Raw genomic sequence first — 25,310 nt, forward strand, 5'->3', positions numbered from 1 at the left:
CTCTCTAGTTAAGGCGAATGAAGTTGCTGGCAAGGTTATATGTTGATGCTTTCAGATAAAGAATTTTCTCTTTCTCTCCCCTAATTATTCATGATGGGTGAAATGGGATGCTCATTCAAGCGTTCATTTTTGATAACACTCAACGTCTCCATGTTAAGTCAATTCTGTGTTGTGAGCAAATTAAGTCATAGTCTTCATCATCATAGTAGGCCTGATGTTTCTAATGTTTCTGTGCCACAGACGTCTGTTCAAATCAATACTAGCTCAGCGTCTTGTACGGACTACAGCAAAAAAATGTGTATATCAGGGTGTAAAATCAACAGTGTCCCCGTTAACAGTTTTGAACTTACAGTGTTGGTGGGTAAAAAGGTGCATAATGGCTGCTCAAGACTTAGAACACACTCCATGGAAGGAGTCTAAGGTCCTCGTGCTCTTTTTAGCAGGTATGAGGGTTTTCTTTTCTTGTGAGGATGAAGCAGTAGTGGCCATATGGATGACTATCGCCTCCTCTTCTTAATTCCCCAGAGAAAAGGGTTCTTTCCCGTTATTATAGATCAGTAGAGACAAAGGTAGGAATTGGGATTGGGCCTTGAGGTTCATTTATGGTACCTTAACACTCTATGTCACAAACATCTTTTAATGTTTTTAGTGTTTTACAGCAGTCACAGTTTTATGTAGACTAATCGAGAGCATTGCTGCTCCTGCTTGTGTTGGTGCTGTTGTTGGTGCTTTAGCTTTGCTCTGCACTGGAGAGGCAGAAATCATAGTGGCCACAGATCTGGCTTTTTGTTTTTATCGTTTTGTTATTCACACTTTGTCCTCTGTGATTAAATCTGTAGTGATGGTACCATTTCTGGCTCAATCTAACTGTCAACAAATCAACTTTCATTGAGTCAGCCTCGTGCAGCACCATCTTGGGGCTATGCACTGTTGGCTTTTTGAAGAGCTGACACAAGCCCGTCTTCACTGGTGAATTTCCCCAAATCATCTGCATGTGTTGAGAGCAACGCAGTCAGATGCCAACCATAAATTAATCTTTACTTCCACTTAGAAGAAACTGACAAGTGCTCCAGACTTGCTCAGGGCTTATCAGTGAATTCATATTTGCTGTGACAGCTCAGACTGTGCAAAGGACACTGTAAACATTAACATCCGTGGATAGATTCCAAGACAAGAGCCCACAACTTTTTTGGTACAAAACTTCAATCTTCCTGAAAGGGGGGATATTTTAATATTGTGAGCATGAGCATTTTTTGTCTTGCTCAGAAAAGAAGCCAAAACTGACTTAAATTCTTTGAGGGGAAGCATGGAGGTGGGACTGTAATGATATGGAGCTGCTCGAGTGGAAAGGGACGACGTCACAAGTCATATTGTGGCAGAGAGACAGTATTACCGTCTTTGCTTTTCCCTGCTCCTGTTTTTAAATCTAACAAATGCTGACTTCAAAAGCAAACCAAAGGTTCTTCAGTGTTGTTAAGAAATAAAAAGGAAATGGAACATGGAAAGACATTTCCAGGCTGATCAAATGGCTGCTGCTGGATTCACGACCAACTCCCAATTCCCTCAATGAAAGAAACATTTAATGAATAAATAATTGTTACATAATTGCCGTATTCAACCATTTGAGGAATTCTCAACTGGCAAAAAGTTTCTTTTGACATCAAGAGCCCAAGTGTTTCATTTCAGAGAGTGAGCTTTTAGTCTTTTTGTCCCCGTTTCTCTTTCAGGGTGAGCCCACGTTATAGAGAGAGTAAAGGACTTTTAATGATATTTATGGAGTCCAGTTTGCTTTGATGCTTACTGGCTACAGCATTGTCAGCTCAGATCAAAACACCTCATGTATTCCCTCCATGGAGTTTGGAGGAAATGGATGCCAAATAACACTGACATCAAAGGGAAATGTGATAAATTAGACTTGATGGACGTTCAGCTAACATGTTATTAACCCGCAAATCCCTGCACGTCTTAGCAGATTTGGCAGAGAAGGTTCCTGCTGTTGTTCTTGCCAGTAAAACTCCTGCTGTTTGCTTGTTTGTTCATTTGTGTTTGGAAGATCTTGCTCCTTTGGATTTTTGTCTCGTCCCTCCTTTTCTTTTTTTTGGCGTAACGGCAGCATTTTTCACCTGTGCGCCATGTTTTCCTGTTCTAAATGTTTCACACCTCAACGTTTTGTCATGTCAATGCAAAATAAATGCAACACCATTAATTATTGAAAGCCTCTGAAATAGCATTTATCAGGCTTAGAAAACTTAAACTCTCTGAAAGTAGGTCAGTGGAATGAATTTATACATGAAATTAGCCAAACTGACTTGGACTTGTGTATATTGAAGTAACTGCAGGTCCTAATTTGACAGTTTTCTCGTGTGTTATACTGCTATTGCACAGCCAGATAAATCCTCTTTAGTGGCAAATACGTGCTTCCCAATTACAGGCTTTCATATGTAGTAACAGAGCCCAAAAACTTTCTAAAGCCCTGATTTTCAGTTTAGAGCTACAAAGGATGAAAGCTTAGCGACTTAGTTTTAGGGTGGAGATTGTAGCCTGTTTGCCTCGAGGTAACTGCACTATCCAGCGATCAAAGCTGGTAACACTGTGCCTGTGCAAAAACAGCCAAAGGCTACCCTCCGACTCACACCTCAGGTTTGTTTTCTGCAATGCAAACTAACAAGTGCTGCACATTTTATGGTGTGGTCACTGCGGGTGTTTGGAGGCATCTATAAGGTGCGAGTAGAGTGCTTGCATTAGCTGAAATTCTCAGTTTTTATCGTTTTAATAGATTTTTGGAAGCATTTTTTCAAGAATTGTTTTTCCCATTTACGTGATCTGGGTTGACCCAGAAGACCACGTTGCTCTTTTTCACATGAGAAACTTAAATGTCAGTGGCTAACTTGTCCAGCCATCGACCACAAGCATTTTCTCTAAACCAGAACCAGTCGCTCTCAGTGGACAGTAGTGTGTGTGTGTGTGTGTGTGTGTGTGTGTGTGTGTGTGTCTGCTGGCTGCATCACATCCTATGTTAGTATGTCAGCAGGAGCCTTTAGTTAAGATAACAGCCATCTTTTATCCATATATTCGTACCCAGAAGATTCCTTGAGCCTTGAGGATCCATGTTGCATTTAGAAATATCAACCAGGCTTTCCGGGCGTGCTCGCCATCAAAGTCAGTTAGCATGAGGGCACAGCTAAAATATCAAAAGGCGCCATCAAGAACATTTCGTCAGTCTCTGCTTCACTGTTTGGACGTGGTAACATGCGTGCACATTCTATACACATACATGCTCGTGTCTGCTGGGTGCATGAGAGTAAAAGTGGGTTTGTCTCTCCAGAGTAAACGACACACACACACACACACACACATACGTGCTTCAAACCCTACCGTCTGTGTGTCCCACATACTGAGCGTACGAGGCTATTCTCACTGGTGGAACTCCTACATTTTGGCCTGAGGGTACACATTCCTTCACACTGCATCTGCCGAAACACACACACACACAGACAGCGAGAGCAATGTTTCTAATTGCCCATACAGTAACTCATATATTGCATCCCTGCTGCTCTTGAGTGTGAGAATAAATTGCGTCCGTGTGTCACTTTGTGTGTCAGCCAGTCACGTCGCGTTCTACTGTTCTGCAGCCTTGAATTTGGCCCAACTTCCCACGATGCTGTGCTAAGGGCACAGCCTTCCAGGAAATGCAGAGTTGGAAAACTTGTTTAGGAGGTCCCCATGGCAGGAACACACACAGTCGAAGAGGGTGCAGTTCCTCTCACCCTCTGGCTGGAGTGGTGGCAGATGAAACACTTGGACCAAAAAAGGGCTGCTTGTTTTCTTGCAGATTATTTAATCTACTATATATCTGTACATATATTTCATCTTGAACTTTGTGCACGTTTATTTTGTATCCGTTGGTGGGTGTGTGTGTACAAAGGTGTGTGCATGCGCAGCTGTGGCATGTTGTCGGTCAGAGTTCAACCAGGAAGTGAGCCTGGAAGCTGGGATGAATGTTGCAGAAGACATATTCTCTCCAACCCGTTTACTCGAGTTTTCTGCTCATCTGAATTCTTTGTTTTTTTTTTAGTAAGAATAACTTAAAAACTATTGTTGAGAAAATGCACCTGCACCCATGATAAATCCCAGTGATTCTTTCACTTGTGTGGTAAAGGCTTCAGTGGTCTTAAGAGTTATTTTTCTTGACTTATTGAGACAGCGGCCAACATGTTTTTCCCCAGCTGTCTGTGCTGAGGTAATAGGGTGCAAAAGAGACAGGTGGCTACTTGTTTCCTGTGTGGCGCAGCAGTTTGCTTTCAATCAGCCGGTGAGGAGAAGGTATTTGATCGCAGCCTCTGCTGGAGAGGCAGCCCGACACTCAAACTTCGGCTTGTAATCTTCATATGTGGCTGTCACTGGACCTCTCACAAAATTCGAAAATGGCACACAGTCTCTGCTGTTGTACTGCTGTGACTGATAAGCGTGAACTGTTATAGTTTTCAGGCCTATTCACAATCGCACCAAGTTAAAATTCAATGGATGTTTGGCTTCATGATCTCTGAATGAGGATCAGCATTTTCATGTCAGTCCGTTGTGGTTGAGAACAGAAGTCTGAGCAGCTGTAAGCACTTGATCTTTTAGACTCTGACCACCGCACAATGAGGACCTCAGTGCTATGGGCGAACCTCCACACCGAGGGGGGTCAGTGGAAGTGATTTGGGGTCTGAGTGAGGTCGCAGCCCCTCTTCATCGAAGAGTCCCAGCATAACTGACAAGATGCGCAGACCGCCTAAGGGGATGGTGCCCACCAGTTGACATGCCAGAGCCAAATGGAGCCAATAGCCCCATTTTCATGACTGTCAAGTCAATTTGAGGGAAACTTTTGAATGTTGCAAAGAGGAAAATGCAAAATAGGTATGATACTATATAGCAGTTTGGAGTGAAAGTGGAAAGAAATGACAGTCTAGTGTTTTCTGAATGTGTGTAAAAGCAGATTTTCACAAACATGAGTCCTATGTGATGTCAGTAATACATCACTCAAGAAGACGAGCTAAATCAACAGCTAATCTAATTCGCTTTGGCTATCAAAACAATAGATGATTTAGTAGGCTGTCAGCCATGGCGTGCTTGTTGCCAGCTTAAGCCTGCTAATACCCAGCCAAGGGGAGTGTGTTGTCCATTGGGCCACTAGCTTTGACATGCTAGTCTTTAGCTTTGCCATGCTAATTCCAACCAGTCCAGTAGCTGTCATAGATGTCTAAGGTACTGCCCTTGTTGAATAAACTATCGCTTTCTTATTTCAAAGTTGATTTGCATTCAGACAGCTGGAGTACAGATCAGGGTGTGAAATATTTGTTCTTTGCAGACTACACCAGAAGCCCCGAAACACTGGCTGTAGCTTCCTGAGGTGAAGACACTAAACTACAGCCAACGGTGCATAGATTCCTTTAGACAGGTCAGTTGGTATTGGAGGGTTTCTCTCAAAGAAAGCACTCTTGTTTGGTCATTACTTATTTCTTTCTGCTGCTAATGTCAGTTAATATCTGAGCCCCTAAAAAGCCCCTGCAACATACAGTACGTACAGTTTGGGACCCTTGCTGGTTGTTCCGTTGAGGGCTGTATTTGTTGCTCAAATAACTCATTCACAAATTTGATGTCTTATCGTGTGAAAACATCCCACAGTAGTTCAGAACGCTACAGACGAGGATTTCAAAAGTCTAGAAATGGATCAAAAAGTTTTTGGGGTTTTTTCACCATGAACAACCATGGTTGGCTGTAGAAATTCAGCCGTTCACTTAACAAAGCAGTCCGCCCGCAATAAGAGCCTGCGTGAGTTTTACTTTCCGGCGGTTTCTTAGTGAAAAAGGTGAAATTCTAAATTTAAAGCGGCTAAATCCAGGTTTTGCATAGCCTCTGGCTGTAAGAAGCTAAGTTAAGTTAAGCTGCTGCACTGTTTAGTGGCTTTAGTAGCTCATACTACATACCATGCAAGCTTTGCTCTTTTTTTTTTCATTTTAATTTTAACAACCTCCACTGCATGTAGCTTAGAAATACTCTTTAAGAAAGAGTGGTCCGTCTTTTACGTTTTTAAATGTCAGGTAAAGTCTCGGTTTGGTGGAACGTCCTTGTTGTTTTAGCTGTAATCTGTGATGTTGAAAGCACATCTCGCCTCAGTGAGGGTCGGCCCGTTCTTCCCCCATGTCCTTGGAGACACGCTGTGTTTTGACTGAACCAGGGAACAGCTCGACCGGCTTATACATATCTGGTGATACAATCACACACACACACACACACGTGCTCGCACACACGCGCCTGCACGCCGCCGTGAAACCAGAGCGTCTCGCGTGCCCTCTGGTTGTTTTGGCTGAATGCGCTGCTCATGGTTCATGTAAACGCTGATTCTGTCATGGTTGAGTGTTAAACGCCCTGTACAGCTCAACGGCAGCGTCAGTGCTGAGCTTGGAGGTTCCCGAGCTCCTCCTCTTCATGCCGATAGCGGTGTTATTATCATGGCATGCAGCCCACCTGTAAATGAGCCGAAAAGCAGAAAAATACCAAGCAAATGCATTCCAGTCGAAGCCTGGCGTCACGCCTCTTGAGCCAACATTGAAACACTACGGCTGAGTGCTGCTATCTCTTTATTTATCTGCTCTGTTTAGCGTGAGTGTGAAGGCTGGGTGTTATGATTTGTGGGGCAAAAAGCAACAGTGGACCCCAGTTAATAACCCTCCTTTACAGTCATTTTCCCTTGTCTCAAAGTCTGTGATGTTGAATATTTAATCTCAATTTTGACTAAATGACCCTTATATAACCCCGACATTATGAGCATTTTAGCAAACATTTTCTAGAACATCAATCATTTGAAGTTATTTATGAGATAAATGTTCCACGACAGTCACATTTAGTTGTGTAACAGCTTTAAATGTAGGCAAGGGTTGACTGAAAGTTCCTTCTAACCACATGGCAGCTACCATCTTCTCCATATAAGTAATCCAACCACTGTACAATTAATCCAGCAGTAAACGATTAACCGCCCAGTTTTGATAGTTAATTCATTCAAATGTTTTGTGGGGAAATGATGGCAAATTTAGAACCATGTTCCTCAAATGTTTGAGGATGTATGAAAAAATGTGTTTTTAAAAAAGCCTCGTGGGAGCGGACAAGTTTGGCATATAAATGACTTGGTCTCAAGTTCCTTTTCTGTGTTCATGTTGGCATAAAAATAACAATAACCAAATACAATGTGAGAAAACCACATAGTCGCAACACCATAAACTAACGAGTGGATTCTCAGCACGAACACATGGAGTGTGATGAAAGCAGTTTGTTGTTTTGTTGACACTGACCTATTTTCCTCCCTCCGCCTCTCCCAACATCGCACTAATAGAGCCGTTTCGTCTTTGTTAAGCTGGTTTTACACAGTTTTGTGTCTGCTATACTCTACCCAGTGTACGATATCAGAGTGGAGCAGTTCAGGCTGCCAGTCAGACTCAGCTGTGAGGACATGACATGAGGTCATCAACGCCTCCAATATGAAACCTGGCTTTCTTCGTGCAGCAGCAGTCTGCAGGGCGTTGCTTTAATGTTGGCTCTGAGAGGAAGATATTTGCTCTTGCCTTCCATATTTGTGGGATTGCTGTTTTTTATAGTTGGGCGTCTGTGGTTAGTTTTGTCTGTTAAAGTGTTAAATTAATGGTGTAAAAAAAAAAAAAAAGAAATCTTTTTCTTATGATAACGTTTTAGAACTAATTGGGAAAGCACAATAGTGACATTTGTGTGGGATTTTAGCACAAAATGTAGGCGAAAATGTGTTTTTAAACCTGGCAGTGTGAGATCCAATACAATGTTGTGTAGCATCTGATTCCTGCAGCAGTGATGAGTGGTCGTGTAGTTCAACTGAATAAGCCAGCGTCTTGTGTGTGTGTGTGTGTGTGTGTGTGTGTGTGTGAGAGAGAGGGGCGCGTGGCTAATTGGCTGAGAAGCGTCACACATCCTCATTGATCAAAGTGTGTGTCTGTGTTTTACAGCAGATGGTGACAGTGCATGAGTCAGTGTGTGTGTGTGTGTGTGTGTGTGTGTGTGACGTCCAACTGACATCATGCAAGTCACTGCCTTTGCCAAACACACGTATGTTTGTATTTATAGAAATTAGCTTCTTTGTGTCTTGTGGCATGTGCTGATGTGACAAAGCTGGTTTGTGTCGTTCACAGCGTAAGTGTGTTCATATACATTATTCTGTAGATCTACTGGTGTGTGAGTATCTGTGTGTGTTTTCTGCTTATTGGCGTGTAAAGTTGCAATCTGGGTGTCTGGCTGAGAGGACCTGCCTCACCACCTACACACACACACGCTATTAGCACAGTGACACACACCTCATCTCATACAGTAAACAGTGTTATTTCAGGTCTATTTCTGTCCTCTGTCCAACTTGGTTTAAACCTGAAACCAATAAAAGAGGGAAAAAAACGAGGATTCACTGATGTGGGACAGTTTTAACGTAACAAAAGGCTGGCACGAGTGATGGAAGTGAAAGCACGCTGAGATGGGAATCGGTTTTCTGGAATCGATGCATGTTGGAGTCGTTATCATCGGGGGGACTAATTCCCTGCATGAAGCTAGTTTTAATGTCAGCCAAGTTGACTACAGGGCTGGATATTCAACATGTAGACACGTTTGTTTTATGACCAAATGTATGTGGACACACAAAATGAATGTATGTGGTCCAATGACAGCCGAGCATGCGGTTCTGCTGGAGGCAGGTCACATTGAATGAATAATGTGAGACTGAACTTATCATGGATACAATCATAGAAATTTTGAAATTTAGAACTAAGACTTTGATAGATAAAGGTTATACATTTACAGCCCTGTGCCAAGGCACCTCACTGATGGATGAAGCAGTGTCGTTTCTGCACACGGCCAACCTGTCTGTAGGCACAAACTAATCCAAACGGACCCAAAATTCTTTCATTCTTTCTTTTAAAATACTGAAGGCAGCAAACTGTGACGGCATAGATATTTTTGCACCAACAAGGTCACACGACGCTGTCTTGCAGACATGCTAAGCAGAAGCATCTTTGGCTTAATGAGACTGAAAAACGGGAGCAGGCAAATTTATGACTTTATAATCTCAGATTTGAGTCTTGGAAATGTGTGAGTTCTCATATTCTCCCTGGGTTTTCCCCACAATGGCCATAATTTGCCATTGAAGTTTATTTCTTCATAGACTGTAGGCTTTTTAAGGGCCTGTCATTCCGAAAGGACTGACCGTTAAAAACCAAGAAGAAATGCTCAATTTTCTGTTTTCCTTCTCATTCACTTCACAGAGCCGAACTTCACAGTGACCCTCGAAGCCGCCCTGATCCCCCAGATGACAGCAGAACCCACAGAGCTGGCTTGTAACGTGACCAACATCGCCCAGTTGCCTCTGGGAGGCCGACTGGGTGTCAGCTGGGAGCACGTCACACTTCCTGGTACTTTAGACTCCTTTCAAAGATGACATTTTTCTTTCTTTTTTAAATCTTGAAGACTATAAAGCACCACAATACAACCTCCACGTGTCCTCAGATTTTACAATTTCATCTGCAGGCATTGGGGACGATCCTCAGACCTCACATCCCATTGGCTCCTTGGACGGCAACGGCAACCTGTTGCCGGAATCGATGTATGCTGACAGGCTGAGGAGCGGAGCGTTGTCTCTGAGCAGAGTCCGGCCCAGCACATTCAAACTGCGATTTCTCCGCACACAGGTAGGAAAACAGAGCCATGAATGGATGGAAAAGTGTTTGAGATTTTCTTTTTTTTTTTTTTTAATGTTTCATATTAGAGATGTCGGGCTGAGGTTTGGGTGAATGTGTGTAAACTGATGCAGATTGCTGACAGAAATTGGAAATCAAGTCTTGATAGATGGAACTGGTTGGATAACTGAGTGTTTTTCATTCTGCAGGAGGTCGACATGGGCCAGTATGTGTGCACGGTCTCTTCTTGGAGTGTTAGCAGCCAGGGAGACATGGTGAAGACCTCTGAGGTGAAAAGCTCCGCCCTGACTGTACGATGGGACACCAAACGTAAGGAAGCGCCATTCATCCGGTGGATCTTTGTTTGACTGCCATTACTTCAGGTTGTTGAGGTTTTTAGAAGAAATATAGAAAATTGAAACGATTACCTCACATTGATTCTTAACACGCTGCCAGCCAGCCATTGTATCCCTGCTGTTGAGTTTTATGCGTCAGCTCTGATGGGTAGATATCATCCCCAGACTTGACAGAAAGATCCAACAAGAGAGCACTTGTTGTCTCCACTTTTCACTCACAATGCACGCATACATTTAATTCCACTCTATCTTGAACTTACCGACCTCAGTTTAGCTAATTAAGCCATGATGTAACTGCCTTGTTGTGCGAGTGTGTGTGAGCCTGCTTTGAATCGGACGGAGCTCATCGCTTCTCTTCCTGTGGGGGATTTTCCCTCTGGTGTACTTACTGATCGAAAAAGCTGATTGCATTTCCAGGTCCGACTCTGAACGTTGTGGCCAAACGCGTCCGTGAAGCCTCAGTGGGCGGGGCTACCTTTGAAATGAGCTGCACCGTGATCAAGGAGAACCTCGGTGAGGCGGGATACTCGGTGCTCATCCAGTCACAGGAAAGCTTGGAAAGCAAAGTGAGAACCATCATGACTCTGAGTCCAGACAACGTGGTGCAGCACGGAGGAGCCACAGACCCCAACAGGAGGTACGGGCCTGGTTTCACACACATTAACACATTTAATATGAGTCTGCGTTTGATTTTGAAACGTTTCTCCACCTGTTCACTCAGGGATAATCTGGTTCTGACCAAGTCGGGCCCGGAAGAGTTCCGGTTCCGCCTGGCGGGCGTCCAGCTGTCTGACAGAGGTTACTACTGGTGCGACATCACCGCGTGGACAAAACAGCAGCCGGGACAGGCTTGGACCAAAGCCACCAGCTCCGAGTCGAATAAGGTCCAGATCAACTTCGAGGAAAACGGTGAGTCCAGGTTTGGTTGGTGCTCATTCATCTTTCAGTTTAGCACTCGTGAGCTGGACTCGAGAAGTTTTCAGGCTCTTTTATCCTTCCATTTCACTTTTGTGGTGTTCCAGTATTTGTTTTGGAAGACAACTCGGCTCATTTAATGAAATGAAACAGAATCCTTGATGTTGCGGAAATATTTTCCAACATTGTAGTGATCTTCATCAATAATGTACAGACGTTTTCGAATCTTTCAAGCACTTATTCACTTATTCGCTTTCAAAACAGTCTGATCAAATACTAGTGAATGAATTCATTGTATTTATCTTGGAAATCCTGAAGTGACTTCCTACATATTAACAGAAGTATGTCAGCAGCTCTGTTCTGAACATTTCCAGTCACATAATAAACATGCATCCTCCACCCACTCAGCTTTAATAATGAACTACACCAAGTCCCTGATTATATGCAAAAATAAGGATGCACATACACCTCAAGCCCTTGGACGCCCACCACTGCCACTGGCCTACTTAACTTTCTTTGATCTGACTGGGAAGTGGAAGATGATAAAGAGGGAAATAGCAAGGAGGAAGAGGGAGAGAGGGACATAGTGAAAAGGACTGAGGAGGAGGAAAGAGGGAAGGAGAGGGAGGACTGGTAGCAATGTGGGGAGAGTTGAAGGGAGGACATGCACGGAGAAGTAATTGAAGGATGGCATGATGGAGAATGGCAAAATGAGAAAAGGTGGAGGGTCGAAGGGTAATGAGGAAGAAGTGATGCAAAGAAGAGATATTAAGCGGCGTGTGAGGAGAACGAACTGGAAAGATTGTAATTAAAGAGGTAAAGAAAGGAAAATGAGATTTTAAGGCCATGTTTTAGAGTTATTATTGGCTTTCCACAAACAGTAATCATATATTTAAGCTAATATTTAACCACAATATCCAGCACTAAGCTAAATTTTGCAAATGTAGCTTTGATTGAAACTCAACCTGTTGGCTTAACTCGCCTCATCAGAAGTGACACATTTGTTTGCCGTCTTGTTGAGTCAGACTGAAGAGTTTCACTTGTTTGCTGGTTGAGTTTATCCTAACCTGTAGTCTTCCAAGCCCACATAGGTGAGAAGTGCATGTACCGACACCTCTGACATTATTGTTTGCCAGAAAGTACAAAGGACACTCTTGGAGCAGATCCTCAGACCAGTGCTTGATCTTGTAGTTGATAAGATAATCATCTGAATCTGCACCGAAATGTAAGAGTCCTCTACTCCAGTAAGAGTCCTGGGATTTGGTGTGATAGTTTTTGAGTAATCTTGTTGGCAGACGGCACTGAAATCATACCTTGGCTGTGGCTCTCTCCTTGGTTTAGGAATAAAGTGACAGTCCAAGGTGGGTTAGTTGACCTGAGAGACAAGTCACGATGTGGACAAAACAAAAAGGGCAAAATGTCTTCGTTTAGTTTGCAACACCTTATTATCCCATTTAGAAACGCCATCGCTGGCCTAATATTCTCCCCATAACTTTGTGTGTCCAGCAGGGATGTAACTTTAGTCAGGTTTCTGTTGACTGACACAGGAAGTTTGACGCAATCCTTTGAAAGCCCACAAAAAAGAAACATCCCTGGAGGACTTTTTTGCCGATCAAGTCTTTTTCAAAGCAGGCGTAAAAACTTATTTTTGCTGTTTTGTGGAAATTTCTTTTTGTTTTTATCAATTCTTTTCATCTATTCTTTCCGACATCCTTGAAATGCAAATGAGAAATGGCTATAGAAACCTAACTAATGTCCCAAATGAATGACTCAGATCTTTCAGATCTTGACTTTTGAGCCGATTTTCTTTAAACTGCAGGTATGATCGGTCACACAGGACAGTGGACATCTGTGTTGTGGATCTTTTTTTGCTGTATTGCAGGAGTCCACATTTTGAATTGTCTAACAGGTTTGGTGAAGGCAAAGACGCTTTAAGACATTAAGAGCAAAGAGATTGTGCATAAAGAAGAAAACTAGAAGATGAATCGAGTGTCTTTCTCTGAGGAAGGCAGAAGCCCTTGAGCATCACATTGCCTTTCTATCTGTCACTGTTTTGTCCTGCTCTATCTTTGCCATCCTTTCACTCTCACCCTCACTGTCTCCCTCTTCCTCCCTCCATCTCTGTCTGGGACAGCTTCAAAGTTAAGGCCTCTGGCCAATCAGCCAGCTGCTAAGATCTGCACTGGGGCTTTCACATTTCTTTCTCCGCTCACTTAAATGTGTGTGGAATCTTTCAAGTGTTCAAATGTGTTTTTTGAGAGTTGACCCTACAAAGAGCCCCCCCACACACGCACACACACAGGAACACACAAACACGCCCACATTAACAGCGTGAGCTTCAAGCTGAGCAATTTTCAAGAGCCCCTCATACGTGCCTTTAGGGGACCGAGGCTCTGTGCACTCAGTAATGTGTGCGTGTGTTTGAGAATGAGCTTCAAGTGAATACTCAAACTGGCAAATCTCCTAGTCTTCCAGCTGTATCTTGAATGTTTCAGACGTGTTGTGGCATTTCTGACTTTGCAGGGATCTTCTGTGAGGACATATGTGGAAATGCAAAGTCTCACCAGCACATTTCCTCTTGAATAATTCAGCGTTTAAGTGATTTTGCAGGAGGTTGGCAACATGAATATGGAGTGGCCACAGGAAAAACATGTCATCTGTTGACTGTATAAGACCAATATGGATACAAGTCAGTGTCTTCCTCCAAGACTTTACCCTATATGGTCTCTACACTTTTAGAATTTTGCTTTTCGTCCTTGTAGGTTATTCTAATTCTCATCTCCAACTTTAGAGGCAAATTCACAGTTGAAAGTCTTAAGATCAATCGGAAGATCTTCTAAAGACCTTCTAAGGGGTTCTCGAATGCTTCTGTTTGATTGATTTGCTCACCACTGCCAAGACAAAAATAGAACATTCTTTAGCTGCGTAAATATCATGTGGAGTGATGAAGTGCATGCATTTTAAACCACATATGACAGCATTGGGTAACAGAACTTTGTAAGTAAACCTGTCAGAACATATTAAATGCAATGGGAGATTGCTTGACGCACTGAAAGCCTTCGTACCATGACTGCAGCGTCTCATTGGCAATTTTATCACTCTTTTGAAGCAACTTGGTCTCATGAATTTATACATTAGAGTTGTTCCTCTTCAGCTTTGACTTCACTGTTTTGCTGGTCCAAAGACAGCAGTTGGTTCATCTGTCTGTCCGCCAATCCATCTGTCTTCAACGCTTGATTCCAGGACAAGTTACTATGAGGCTGCTTGACTTGTGCAAAGATCATGATGATCGCTAACCCAACCACTTCTGACCAGTGAGACTTTGCAGGTCATCTCAAGTCCAAGGCTTGGCCAGAAATGTCAAAAGAAAACAAAAAAAAAGTCTGTTTTTCACAGAATGGGAGGAAAAGCACAAGTTGTAAATTATAAGATTAGTCCTTCAGGCTCAGTTTCATATCATTATTGGCATTGTGGATTTTGAGATTTTTTTTTTAATGCTGTAGACAAACGAGGTAGCTGAAGGTCCTGTTTAAATGATTTTCTTAGATTTTAAATGGATCTAAAGTAGAATTGGGGGGTGGGGGGGATTTGGGGGGAACTGCTGGCTCATTTGAGAACAAATTTGAGTATCAGAAGGAGAATGGAATGCAAAGCCGTTGTTGCCGGTGATGTTTTTTGTGATGGGCTGCTCCAAATATATTAACAGATAAGAAACGCCTGATTGCTTTGACCACAGTAGATTTCAACCGGTTGCTGTCTACAGGGATGGGTTAGAACCAGTTTAAAGTATGTTTGAGTGAAGAACTGGTTTAGTTTGACACAGCCAGCGAGCTACAACAGGTGTCTGTGTTGCACCACTGTGCTCGAGCCACTGTTTTGGTGGTCAAAACTGAAATGACTGGTTCTAAGTTGGTCTCAATCCAAACCGGCACTCGGAGGAAAATTCCTTTCATTCATCCAGTCTAACGCAAAGTTTTTGCACTGATGTTTTGATGCCTGATGATACCACTTCAGTTTGGTTAGTGTACGGATTTTTGATGCCCGACCAAAGGACCCGATGAGAGAGGAAAAAGAACGATAACAGATGAAACATGAACGGAGTCTCCTGAGTGAAAGTCCCTCTTACCTTCTACCCCCTGAGGCAGAATTTGTTTTCCAAAGTGAAGTAAACTTGAAAGACAAGTGTGATCCCAGGACACTGACAGAAAAGAACAAGCTAACGGAGACAGAAGCACTTCACAACATAGCAGCCCGTATTGTGACACTGATATTATGTGCACTTTTGCATTTTGATGTGAGACTTTTCTGCACTCTCTTCCACTCAACACATGCCATGCAAAAGAGAACCTTTATTTCCTAGATTACATTTCATTATAAGCTAAGTGGAGCCTGTGCAGGGCCTGAAGCTCAAGTCATTTAAAACAGCCCAAACTCAACCTGAGTTAAAGCTGAAATTTAGGGCATCTGTAAGAATCTGCTCATAAATCGTTATAAGTCTGATTAGTTTGCATAATGTTAGCTTTGTAGCACAGGCCTGCTTTTAAAAAAATCAATCGTGGGGGTGTGTAAAAACCTCAGCTCCCATCTGTTTAATCCACATCGTTGCTGTTTTCTTCATGTTGATTTCCGAATATCTGAGAAATCACCGCCTGCGACTTTAAAGCAGTGTTTACTCTCTGAAATCTGCTGTGTCCCTCAGGGACAGGAGTGCTGAATAACAGTATATGTTGGTTTAAAGCGTTCTGCATTTAAGTGAATCTTTTTGAGCTCCGTTTAGTTCCTCTGATGTGTGCTGTCTGTTGTCAAATGATTTTGAATGAAGCTCATTACAGCCGATGTGCTGGTGTTGCAGGCCCATCCTTCAACATCGCCGTCCACTCGGACGCCAGCAGTGTTTATCCGTGGGAAACGGCCAAGATGGAGTGTCTGCTCAGCGTCTCTGGATCCTCACCAAAGACCGGTACAGTACTGGCACACCACACGCACACGCAGACGTGTCCTCACGCACACGCATTAATCACACTCGCCGTTTGTCTTCTTTTTTTCCCGTTTCGGGACTTTTCACGGACATGTGTTGAGAAAAGCTGCTGTGTCTCACACCTGTGCGCACAAAGCATACACAGCAGAACATTTACACTCGCAGAGTTCTTCGCCTGTCAACCTGCCGAGTGATGGGGCTGGAACAATTCAAACGATTTTACACGGGAACTAGTTTCTTGCCTCATTCTTGTAACCACGAACACGTACAAAAAGCTCCATATTGTCTGGCTTTGGCACAAAGTACAGGTTTCTCTTTGTGCTGCAGGTGTTCACAAACATATCTAAACTATTTCCTTTCACACCCTGCTTGTGCTTATTGTTACCAAAAACCTTTTAATCGTATGTCAGACTGCAGATTTACGGCGAGGCAGACCTGTAGTGCACCAGAGGACAGTCTTCGCTTGCTTATCCCTGGGATGTCTTCTATCTCCAGTCAAGGACTCAACTATTTACCGTTAGATCATTTGGACATAGTCTTTTTGCAAATATACTCTGAGCGGAACACCATTTCCTCTGTATGTTTTTACGTGTGCACCTGTGTATTTCAGCCCAACATGAACACACATTCCCTCGCAGCAGAGGGCCTCTGCAGGGGTTGGTGGGTTGGTGTCTGTGGAGTCTGTGCTCACAGACAGCTGCACCGTGGGAAGAAAGTTGCAGTCGGACATGTATTTGTTCACTGCAAGAGAGAGGAAGTGCATGAGGAGCTATTCATCTATTTTTGTTGACCGCTAACCTCTCTGCTCCGTGCAGCTTTAACTTCAGTCTTTTAGGAGTAAATATTGTCCTTTCCCATCAAGTGGATGTGTAGGACCCGTTTCTCAGGGCTCAGCTGGAAACACTATAAGACTCACCCAGTGACAGATTTTTCAACTCGTGGCTAGTTTGCTAGCTTAATTATCTCGCTCCCTGGTTCTGTCTTTTCATGTCTTTCCATCAAAGTTGCACTCCTTGTCAGTAAAACGCATCCATTGTTCTCTTATCTTAGCTTTTCCAATGCAAATCCGACCTGCCTCTGGTTGTGTCTTTACATTTATCTTTACATTAGCTTTGGTCAGGTTTTTCATTTCCAAACTGGGTCCTTCTGTGGACCCAGTCCCACAATCTCTGTGTCGTGATTGCTTAAAGTCTGTTTCGCTCTGGCCATCAAACCCACGGTGACTGTAACACAGCTGGAAATTTCCCCAGAAGAGGAGTAAATGGTAAACATGTTCGGACGATTTACAGCTGTGGTTTGATTTGGTCCTGTGGAAATGATTTATGGCAGCAGTACAGATGCTGTCAAATAAACATTATGTATGTTTATTATTTATGAAAATCAGATTTATTAATGAAGAGATGTGTTGTGCACAGCAGCTTTTTGGCTCAGTGTCTTATCTAGAGCAGGATTTTGGGGGCCGACGCCATTTTTTTTATTTTTTTTCAGTCTTATGTTTTCCAATATCAGTGTATTTAGCAATTTTATCTAAGAGATGTATTAAAATAGAAAAAAGGATAGTTGGTTTACACTCCATAAAAATATTTGGCAAATTAGTTGGCAACTTGCTGTGACGATGCCGTTTGACTCAGCTGTGAAACATGAAGGTTTGAGTCACTCTGCTGAAACTATGACTCCATCTGAATGTCTTCAGAGCTCTAAGCACTGTGTGATCCGTTAAAGTAGGCACGTAAATACTCGTATGGCCAGACAAGAGCATATTTTATTCATCAGTTTGTTTTTAAAGAAACGCTTGAATTAAATGAGCTCTGTAGGTCGCATGTTGGCATAACACGAGGTTATGGGGTCAGTTATAGGTAGCTGGTGTCGAGTAGCATGTGTCAGCAAAGGTGTGGTGGGTTTTGGCTAAGCTTGGCAACAGCCCAACCTTCATTTCCTCAGGTGTTCTTACCTTTATACACACACACGTTTTTGCTGGGTGTAACGACACATTACACTGTAAAGCAGCACCTTTGTTCCCGAGTGTGATCATGATCACTTTATGCGGTTTCTTCCAGTTGAGTAATATAAATTGTGTTACACTGTGCTCTAACATGCCCTGCTGTATGTGTGTGTGCGTGTGTGTGTGTGTGTGTGTTATTGTTGTGGGTTCAGTACATTCCTCAGAAATGGCTGAAAACAGCTCTCATGTCAGAGCTTGTCTTTATGACGGGCAATGGTGAAACAAAATCACTAAATGTGTGTCATTGTTTGTCACAGCTCAGTCAGTTATTACTCTGGTGCTGATTCAGCGCTCCATTAGTGAAGCGAGACACTATTCACAGGTAAATAGATTGCTCACTGTGTGTTACAGAGACGTTACAGTTGCTGCTACACGCAACCTGTACAGCAGAGATGCAGTCTATAAGAGTGACTAAATGCCTTCCAAATGCAGGATTTGAATCATTAAGAAAGTTAGCCACTCTCAAGTTTCTGAGAGTGTTGCTAAAACCGAATTTCGCTCCACCTGCAGGCTTATTACTGGAATTGCTTGGACCAGCGTCTTATCGAACATTTAATTCCACAGCCTCGGGCTTATTGCCATGTTTTTAGTGGCAGTTTTGTCACACATTGTCAAGTGCTTTGGGCTAACCATTGTGCGGCTGAGATTCTTATTATTTATTCTCATGATTTATGCAAAGCATGTTATGATGCAGGTACTACAGCAGGTGCAATCAATGGCGACAGCAATGAAGACGAAACAGCCAGCATTATCCCACTGATTGCTGTAGCATCAGTTCAAATGAGCTAGCAGCTGTGCATCATCTTTGATTTGTTCTCTCTTAAAAGTCTGGTTGGCATGTAAACATTCTCGATGCATGTTGAGCAGCGACTTGACTTCATTATTTGTCCATGCAAACGACTCATATGCATCTCCATTTCGCCTACATGATTTCTGCGTTCTCGTCTTGATATTTTCTCAAACCGAGGGGAAAATATTATTTTGTCAGGGAATATCTTGAGCGGTGTTGTTGAGGCCTAAATCGGAGCTGCTCGGACATGCTGGTTTTTTTATTTTATTTTATTTATTTTTTAGAGCCAGCAGCCAAGGATTGGTGGGGAAAGCTGAGGGTTCCCCCAATCACTGTGGGAGGCTGAGCCAAGACAAAGGAACCAATCTCGGACGGACAGCTGGACAGCTGGTTCTGTGTTCTCAAAAACTATGACAGCAGTTAAGGCAGAGAGAAAGAAGCAGGAGTTGGGTCCTCAACGATTGTAGATGTGACACAGTTTAGCAAAGCTGACCAATCAGAGCACACTGTGCTTTTCAGAATAAAGGCTTCCATTTTTTTATGGACATTTATTATAAAGTCTATTTCTGAGGCTTTATGCCCTTCCTTCAGCGATGACCTGCACATCACGAGGAGGTCCCGGGACTCTCGTGCACTCACTGACGTGCACTGGAAAAACAGCCATGGAAGGCTTTGGTCTCGTAACTTGCACAGAGCAGCTCCACACACTGAGACCCCCACACAGCAGCTGTACTTCTCTTAAATCTGGTTTTGGGTGGGCGCCAGAAAGAGGATCAAACATCAGATTTAAGACCATGTTCAGATTTGTCTTGTAGTCATTGCTTTTATGGCGTGTCAGTATCGACAGCAGGCTTAAATGTGGACGAATGTGTCGGATCTGCAGCTTCTCCTTCGGTCGGGGCTGGAAGTTCTGCCTTCACGCCACTCATTTAGTCACTAGAGTTTAATTTTGCTTGTCAGACATAGGCCCATCTTCTGTGGTGTACTGTTATTGTAGGATTATTGTGGGTTGGTTTAAAGATAAACAAAAGCGGAGGATTTTTTTTGCAAATTGTTGATGCTGCTAAAACAGCAGTGTGTGTGTTTTGGGTGCTATCTCTCTGACCCTGTGTCATTTTGCGTTGATTACCTCAGCGTGCCGCCGCATGCGGACGCACAGCATTCATTACCGAGTGGAATGAGTGGCATGTTATTGCAGTCGTGGAAGCGGGGGCCTGTCAGACGCAGCGCACTAGAAATCGGTAGCAGGGAGATGACATCACCATTAGAGACATTTTTCTTGTGTTTTGTTGCACTGACAGTGTGACAGTTTCACAAGACATTGCCCTTTTCTTTTTTTTTTCTTTCCCACCCTGAAATTCTTTTGTTTAAAAAGAAAAAAACAGCATAACACTCTGTTCCTTCTGTGGGGGAAAAAAAATAAAAATCAAGCTCTGTTCGTGGCTGGTTTTCAAACACAGACTCGTTCTGTCTCCTCTCTGCCTCCAAAGAAGGCAGCGCATGTACAGGAGAACAGGAAAACAAAGCCAATGTTAGATAGCCACAATTATCAGGCGTCAACCACAGTTTCATCCTGATTCGGTGACAAATTGTGAGCTTTAACTTTTACTCGGTTTCTTTGTCTGGAATGAATTCCTCACCATGTTATCACCAGCTGTGATGTCAACTCGACATTTGCTGCATTTGTAGAAAATATGTGCACTCAAGCAGCCTGCAGAATGTTACTGTAGGAAAGTATTTGCATGCTAAAAACCTGCAGGTATCATTTAGGGCTGAGGTAAGTCTGGCATCTCAGACTTACCTCATCCTCATCCAATCCTCCAAAAGTCTCCACGGTCTTCTTTTTTTTCTTCTTTTTTTTTTTTTTTAGAATCGGAGAAATAAACGCTTGTGGTTGTTTTTGATTATCAGATTTTATTTATTTGACACGCTGTGTGGAGCTACGTCACACAGCAAAGTAAATGCCTGCCTCAGTATCAGAAGTTCACTACTAAATAAATGTTCTGAGTTATAGATTTGATTAAAACTGGACTGGTTTTCATGAGTTTTATGTTTGATATAGCATTAATAGGTACAACTGTTAAATGTCTTTGCAGTACTTTTAGGGTTCGTTTCTTTTAGTCCATTCAGAAATTGGCATCAGACTTGGTTTGGTTGGTAGAGATTAATGACATTTAGCAATATCTAGACGCTCAGTTCCTCTGTAAACAACTGAACGGATTAGACTGCTGTGTTTCATCAACCTCTGTGTGAGTCCAGTTAGAAACGGTCCTTTATCTACCTCAACCGCAGAAGGCAACAGGTTTTTGATATGCGACTGATCAGATGGGATCACAGAGCTTTGTTTTGATGTTCTCCAGTTGCAGTTACGAACACAATCTGGAGCTGTGAACAGTTTTTGGGTCGTTTGTTAAACTTAATCCAAAAGTGCTGCTTCTGAACATTTAAACTGATCTTAAGATGTATATCTGAGGATTTCTGCTATTAATAAACGATAGTTGCTGTGGAAGTACGCAAACGGTATTTTTAGCTTGTGAGAAGAGGGGTGCTTTTTATAAACGCCACAGAGGAACAGGTGAAACAATGCCTGAAAACCTGAAACGTCTGCAAACTAATGCAGTGTGATGATGCAGATGTACTGATACATGCTTCTCTCCACTGTTGGCTCCTCTGCTCCTCTTTTCTTCTTCCTTCTCTCCCCCCTCCTCACCAAATTACCCAGCTGTCTTTGCAGGGCCGCCAGGCAGCCGTTAATTAGCCAATCTCACGCTCCGTTAGCCGGCCAGGGAGACCGAACGCGGTAGAGGAAGAATAGATGGCGAATTGGAGAGAGAGGGTAGAGAAGGTGGGAATGAATGGAGGGTGGGGGGGTTGAAGGGAGCTAAACAGAGTGTTAAAAGTGAGCGAGAGTGAATAGAGGAGGCAGTAAATGGGGGACGAGTGGCTCAAGAACACCACACAGTTTCCCAACAAGAAGGATGAGAACGCAATGAAAGAAGTGAATTAAAAGTGGTGAGGATGGGAAGAGACGGGGATGAAGTGCTGAGAACGGATGACAGAGAATGATTCTCACTCCTTTAGCCATTTCTGCTGAACCAATAATGGCTGCAAATAAAAGAACTAACCCCGTGTTGATTCAAAAAGCATCAGTTCATGTTCCACTTTATGGGCGTAATATTGGATCGCTCTCGCTACTGGCTCTCTAAGGACGCCAAATTTGGGCAGTATGTCCATCTGACTGTCCAGGACGAAACAAATTGGTCCAGCAGAGAGGGATTTGGAGGTGAAAGTTCTTGCCCCACAAGCAGTAGCTCACTATGAATTGAACTGAAAAGACTGGAGAAGTTACACATTTTTCCACAGCTTTAAACTGACTAATGAAATGTAATAAATATATTCTACTCCGTATGCACAGGTTTCGGAGCAGCATGTTGCCATCTGGATGATGTCTTTGCTTATTTCAAACAATATGTCACAAAGGTGATGCAACATGGTGGTTAACATGCTTCTATCCTGACGGGATTGTGTAACACCCACAAAATCAGCAAATAATAATCGTGAATCTGAACTCCATTACCTGTGCCAGGAAACCTTATGTTCTTAAATCTTAAATGAACAGTGTAGTTTATCCTTTATCTCAGTCATTGAGGACCAAGGCTATAGAATTTCCACTGTCCAAGTGCCAGTTTAGGTTGTCGCCTCTGAGCGTTGTGGACAAACCGGACAGGAAGTGAGGAATCCAAACTTCACTGAGGGACTGTTAGTATTTTAGTTATTTATGTTCATTCTGTTAAATGTTTCCAGTTGGACCACCTGTGTGCACAGTTTATGAAGGGGCCTTAAAGGAAGCGTGCGAGCGCCTTCAGGGCTGTAAACCTGAAAGAGTTAAGATTTGTAATCATTTGTGAGGAATTCAAATGGCCATTTTGTGTGCAGCTTGTTCTGGCGCTTGCACTGTTTTAACACATTAAGGACATTTCTCACACTCGGCGGCCTCAAGATGATTGGTTTTTAAGTGTTTAGCAGACAGAAAAGAGTGCATTTTGAATATCAAGTGTCATCTTGCTCTGGATGTTTTCACTTTGGTAAAAAGCAGTAAAGCAAATGGCTGCCAACCAAAGCGAGAGACAGAAGAAGAGTATAAAAGCAGGAAAGTGAGAAGAAGAAGAAGAGAGGATCTGACAGAGTGACGATGAAACACAAAGTGAAAATGTAGGGCAGTTAGTGGCAGAGAAGTGCTATCATTTTCAGTCCATTAGCTCTTCCCGTTAAACAGGAGAGGGGGGGAGATGCAGCTTTGAGGGGAGCCCTGGTAAATGGCAGGTTTGGGTGGGAATATAGTGGAGTTAAACCATTGTGACAACACACAGGCGTCGGTGTTCTCTTGTTCGGGTTTGCTGTGGTGGGGGACATTCAACTGTAGGAATGAAAAAGAAAGATGGACATCATCTTGTCATTTTGGGCCTGGGTTGGAGTCCCAGCCTGTGACAGTATGACATCTCTCTCTCTTCCTGCTCTCTTTTCTCTCCCCACTCTGACTTTACAAACGTATAGTTAACAGTCCAGTGATTCCTTTAAATGTGTAAGAGTTACTGTAAATACAGCAAAAACAGTTTGGTCTGAGCTCCTTTATACTTAAACACAGCCTGAACCCTCTGAGACAAGCTTTCTGTCATTTCTTCAGGAATAGTTCTCCAGGCTTCTTGAAGGACATCCCAAAGCTCTCCTTTGGATGTTGGCTGCCTTTTGTTCCGTTCTCTGTCACATTAATCCCACACTGCTTCAATAATGATGAGCTCTGGGGAGGATTCATCCCTCCATAAGACCTGTTGCCACTGATTTTCAGTCCACTTCTTGTGTCATTTGGCATAGCTCAGCCTTTTCTCCCTGTTTCCCTTCCTTAAGAATGGCTTCTTGACAGCCACCCTTCCATGAGACCATTTCTGATGAGGCTTCAGTTAACAGTAGATGGATCAGCTGAAGGTACAGATGCATCTCTCAGGTCTTTGCTGAATATTTTCAGAATTCTTAAGTATATCACTTCCAGCTACTATTATACTGCAGATAGTTTTTTGGTTCTGACACTTCTTATTTTGTCCTCCAGTTGAATTTTTTAAGGACTCACTGCACACCAAGCTCAGATATGCCAAACTTTAGCTAACATCTCTTTAGGAATCATCTTATTGGTGCAGAAATACAATTTTATGTCCTTCAGCCTATGTTATCATTCCTATTTTCTTTGTAGATGCATCTCAAGAAAAGGGACTAAATTATGTCACTGCGACAGGCTGATGGGCACAAAGTGCCTAAAGATACAATTTTCAAGAAATTGGTTCTTTGAGAAGCTTTCTGTAGACACAACACTGGTTCATCTCATGAGTTTGGGGCTTATTTGATACCTGAATGATTCATGGGTCAGTGTTAATGTACCCAAGAAAGAACCCCAAAACACATTAATATGAAATGGGTACAAGTACTGGAGTGAAAATGCTGCCAGTATCCAACCTTTACACGAAAGTCTGGCAGCTTGGAAGCAAACTATCGGCTCAAGTCTTTTGCCCAGCACTGTATGTGTATCTGTGACATGTCTCCTTTGAAGGCATAATTGACCCATGGCGAGAGTATTTACTTATACACACTACAGTAAATAGAATAATGAAATTCTCTTTGGTAGTTTTTACATCCTGCTAATGATAACATTGGAGCGGAGGTGGTTTGACAGTCGAATCTATAAAGCGTCTCAGCATATTGGGAAGTCTAGAAATGTAGGTCTGAGCCTTGTGAAGCTCATATCAGCGTAGCGGTTTGTTCAAAAGGCTGCTGTGTGCAGAACCCCCCAAATATAAAGTGAAGTCTGCCTTCATTTTGGAGCTCTCATTAAGCATGCAGAGAGGAACGAGGGAAACTCTGCTTTGTTTCTGTGGATCTAAATGGTGATTTTATAGTGTTTAGTATTCCACTCTACCAGCACTGTCCTGCTTTATGGAGCAGAGAACACACACACACGGTTTCATTAGAAGCCTTAGTGGTAATTGTCAGTCTTTTGTGTGTCTGAGTGTGTGATTGTGCGTGTGTTTTAGGCAGGTTTTGCGCCACAGACTCTCCTCAAGGGATTAATCCAGAGAAATCCAATCACGGTCTTCATTTCCACCGACAGCCATTTTACTTTTATTAGCGCAGACAAGAGCCAGATATTCTATTAGAGATGCTCTGTAGTTTCTCCTCTGCCATCCAGTCAGCAGAGCGAACACCTCTTTCTTGATGAAGCTTCTGCACCGAGAACAGGTTGGAGTTTTGTGCCATTGTATCAGATTTGATTTGATCTCCCTGCTACCGATTTGGATCGATTTTGAAAATTCAAACCGGACAGATTGCACAGCGTCACTGCCCAGTTTACAGGCAGGAAATAAGCTAGCTTGTGTCACCACATCTAAAGGCAGAAGTGCTTGGATGCATGGCACAAGAGGCCTGCTGTGTTAGGCCACGTTTTGGTGTGTTTTTAGAGAAACGTGCACACGCTTCTGGACCAACTCTCCCTCAGTCTTTT

The 25,310-nt window shown here is 43.0% G+C and overlaps 1 protein-coding gene across 1 annotated transcript in view; it reads left to right on the plus strand.

Moving 5' to 3' along the window:
- ptgfrnb (prostaglandin F2 receptor inhibitor b) overlaps positions 1 to 25,310 on the plus strand; it is a 51,379-nt gene that overhangs the window by 15,249 nt on the left and 10,820 nt on the right. The window contains exons 6-11 of the mRNA XM_072394129.1: positions 9,312 to 9,458; positions 9,574 to 9,734; positions 9,932 to 10,052; positions 10,496 to 10,715; positions 10,800 to 10,987; positions 15,846 to 15,953. Of these exons, the coding sequence (XP_072250230.1) occupies positions 9,312 to 9,458; positions 9,574 to 9,734; positions 9,932 to 10,052; positions 10,496 to 10,715; positions 10,800 to 10,987; positions 15,846 to 15,953 (945 nt within the window). The remainder of the gene's footprint in view (positions 1 to 9,311; positions 9,459 to 9,573; positions 9,735 to 9,931; positions 10,053 to 10,495; positions 10,716 to 10,799; positions 10,988 to 15,845; positions 15,954 to 25,310) is intronic.

The sequence above is a fragment of the Leuresthes tenuis genome, unplaced genomic scaffold, assembly GCF_036924035.1.
Source record: "Leuresthes tenuis unplaced genomic scaffold, fLeuTen1.0.hap1 SCAF_1, whole genome shotgun sequence".
Taxonomy (NCBI): Eukaryota; Metazoa; Chordata; class Actinopteri; order Atheriniformes; family Atherinopsidae; genus Leuresthes; species Leuresthes tenuis.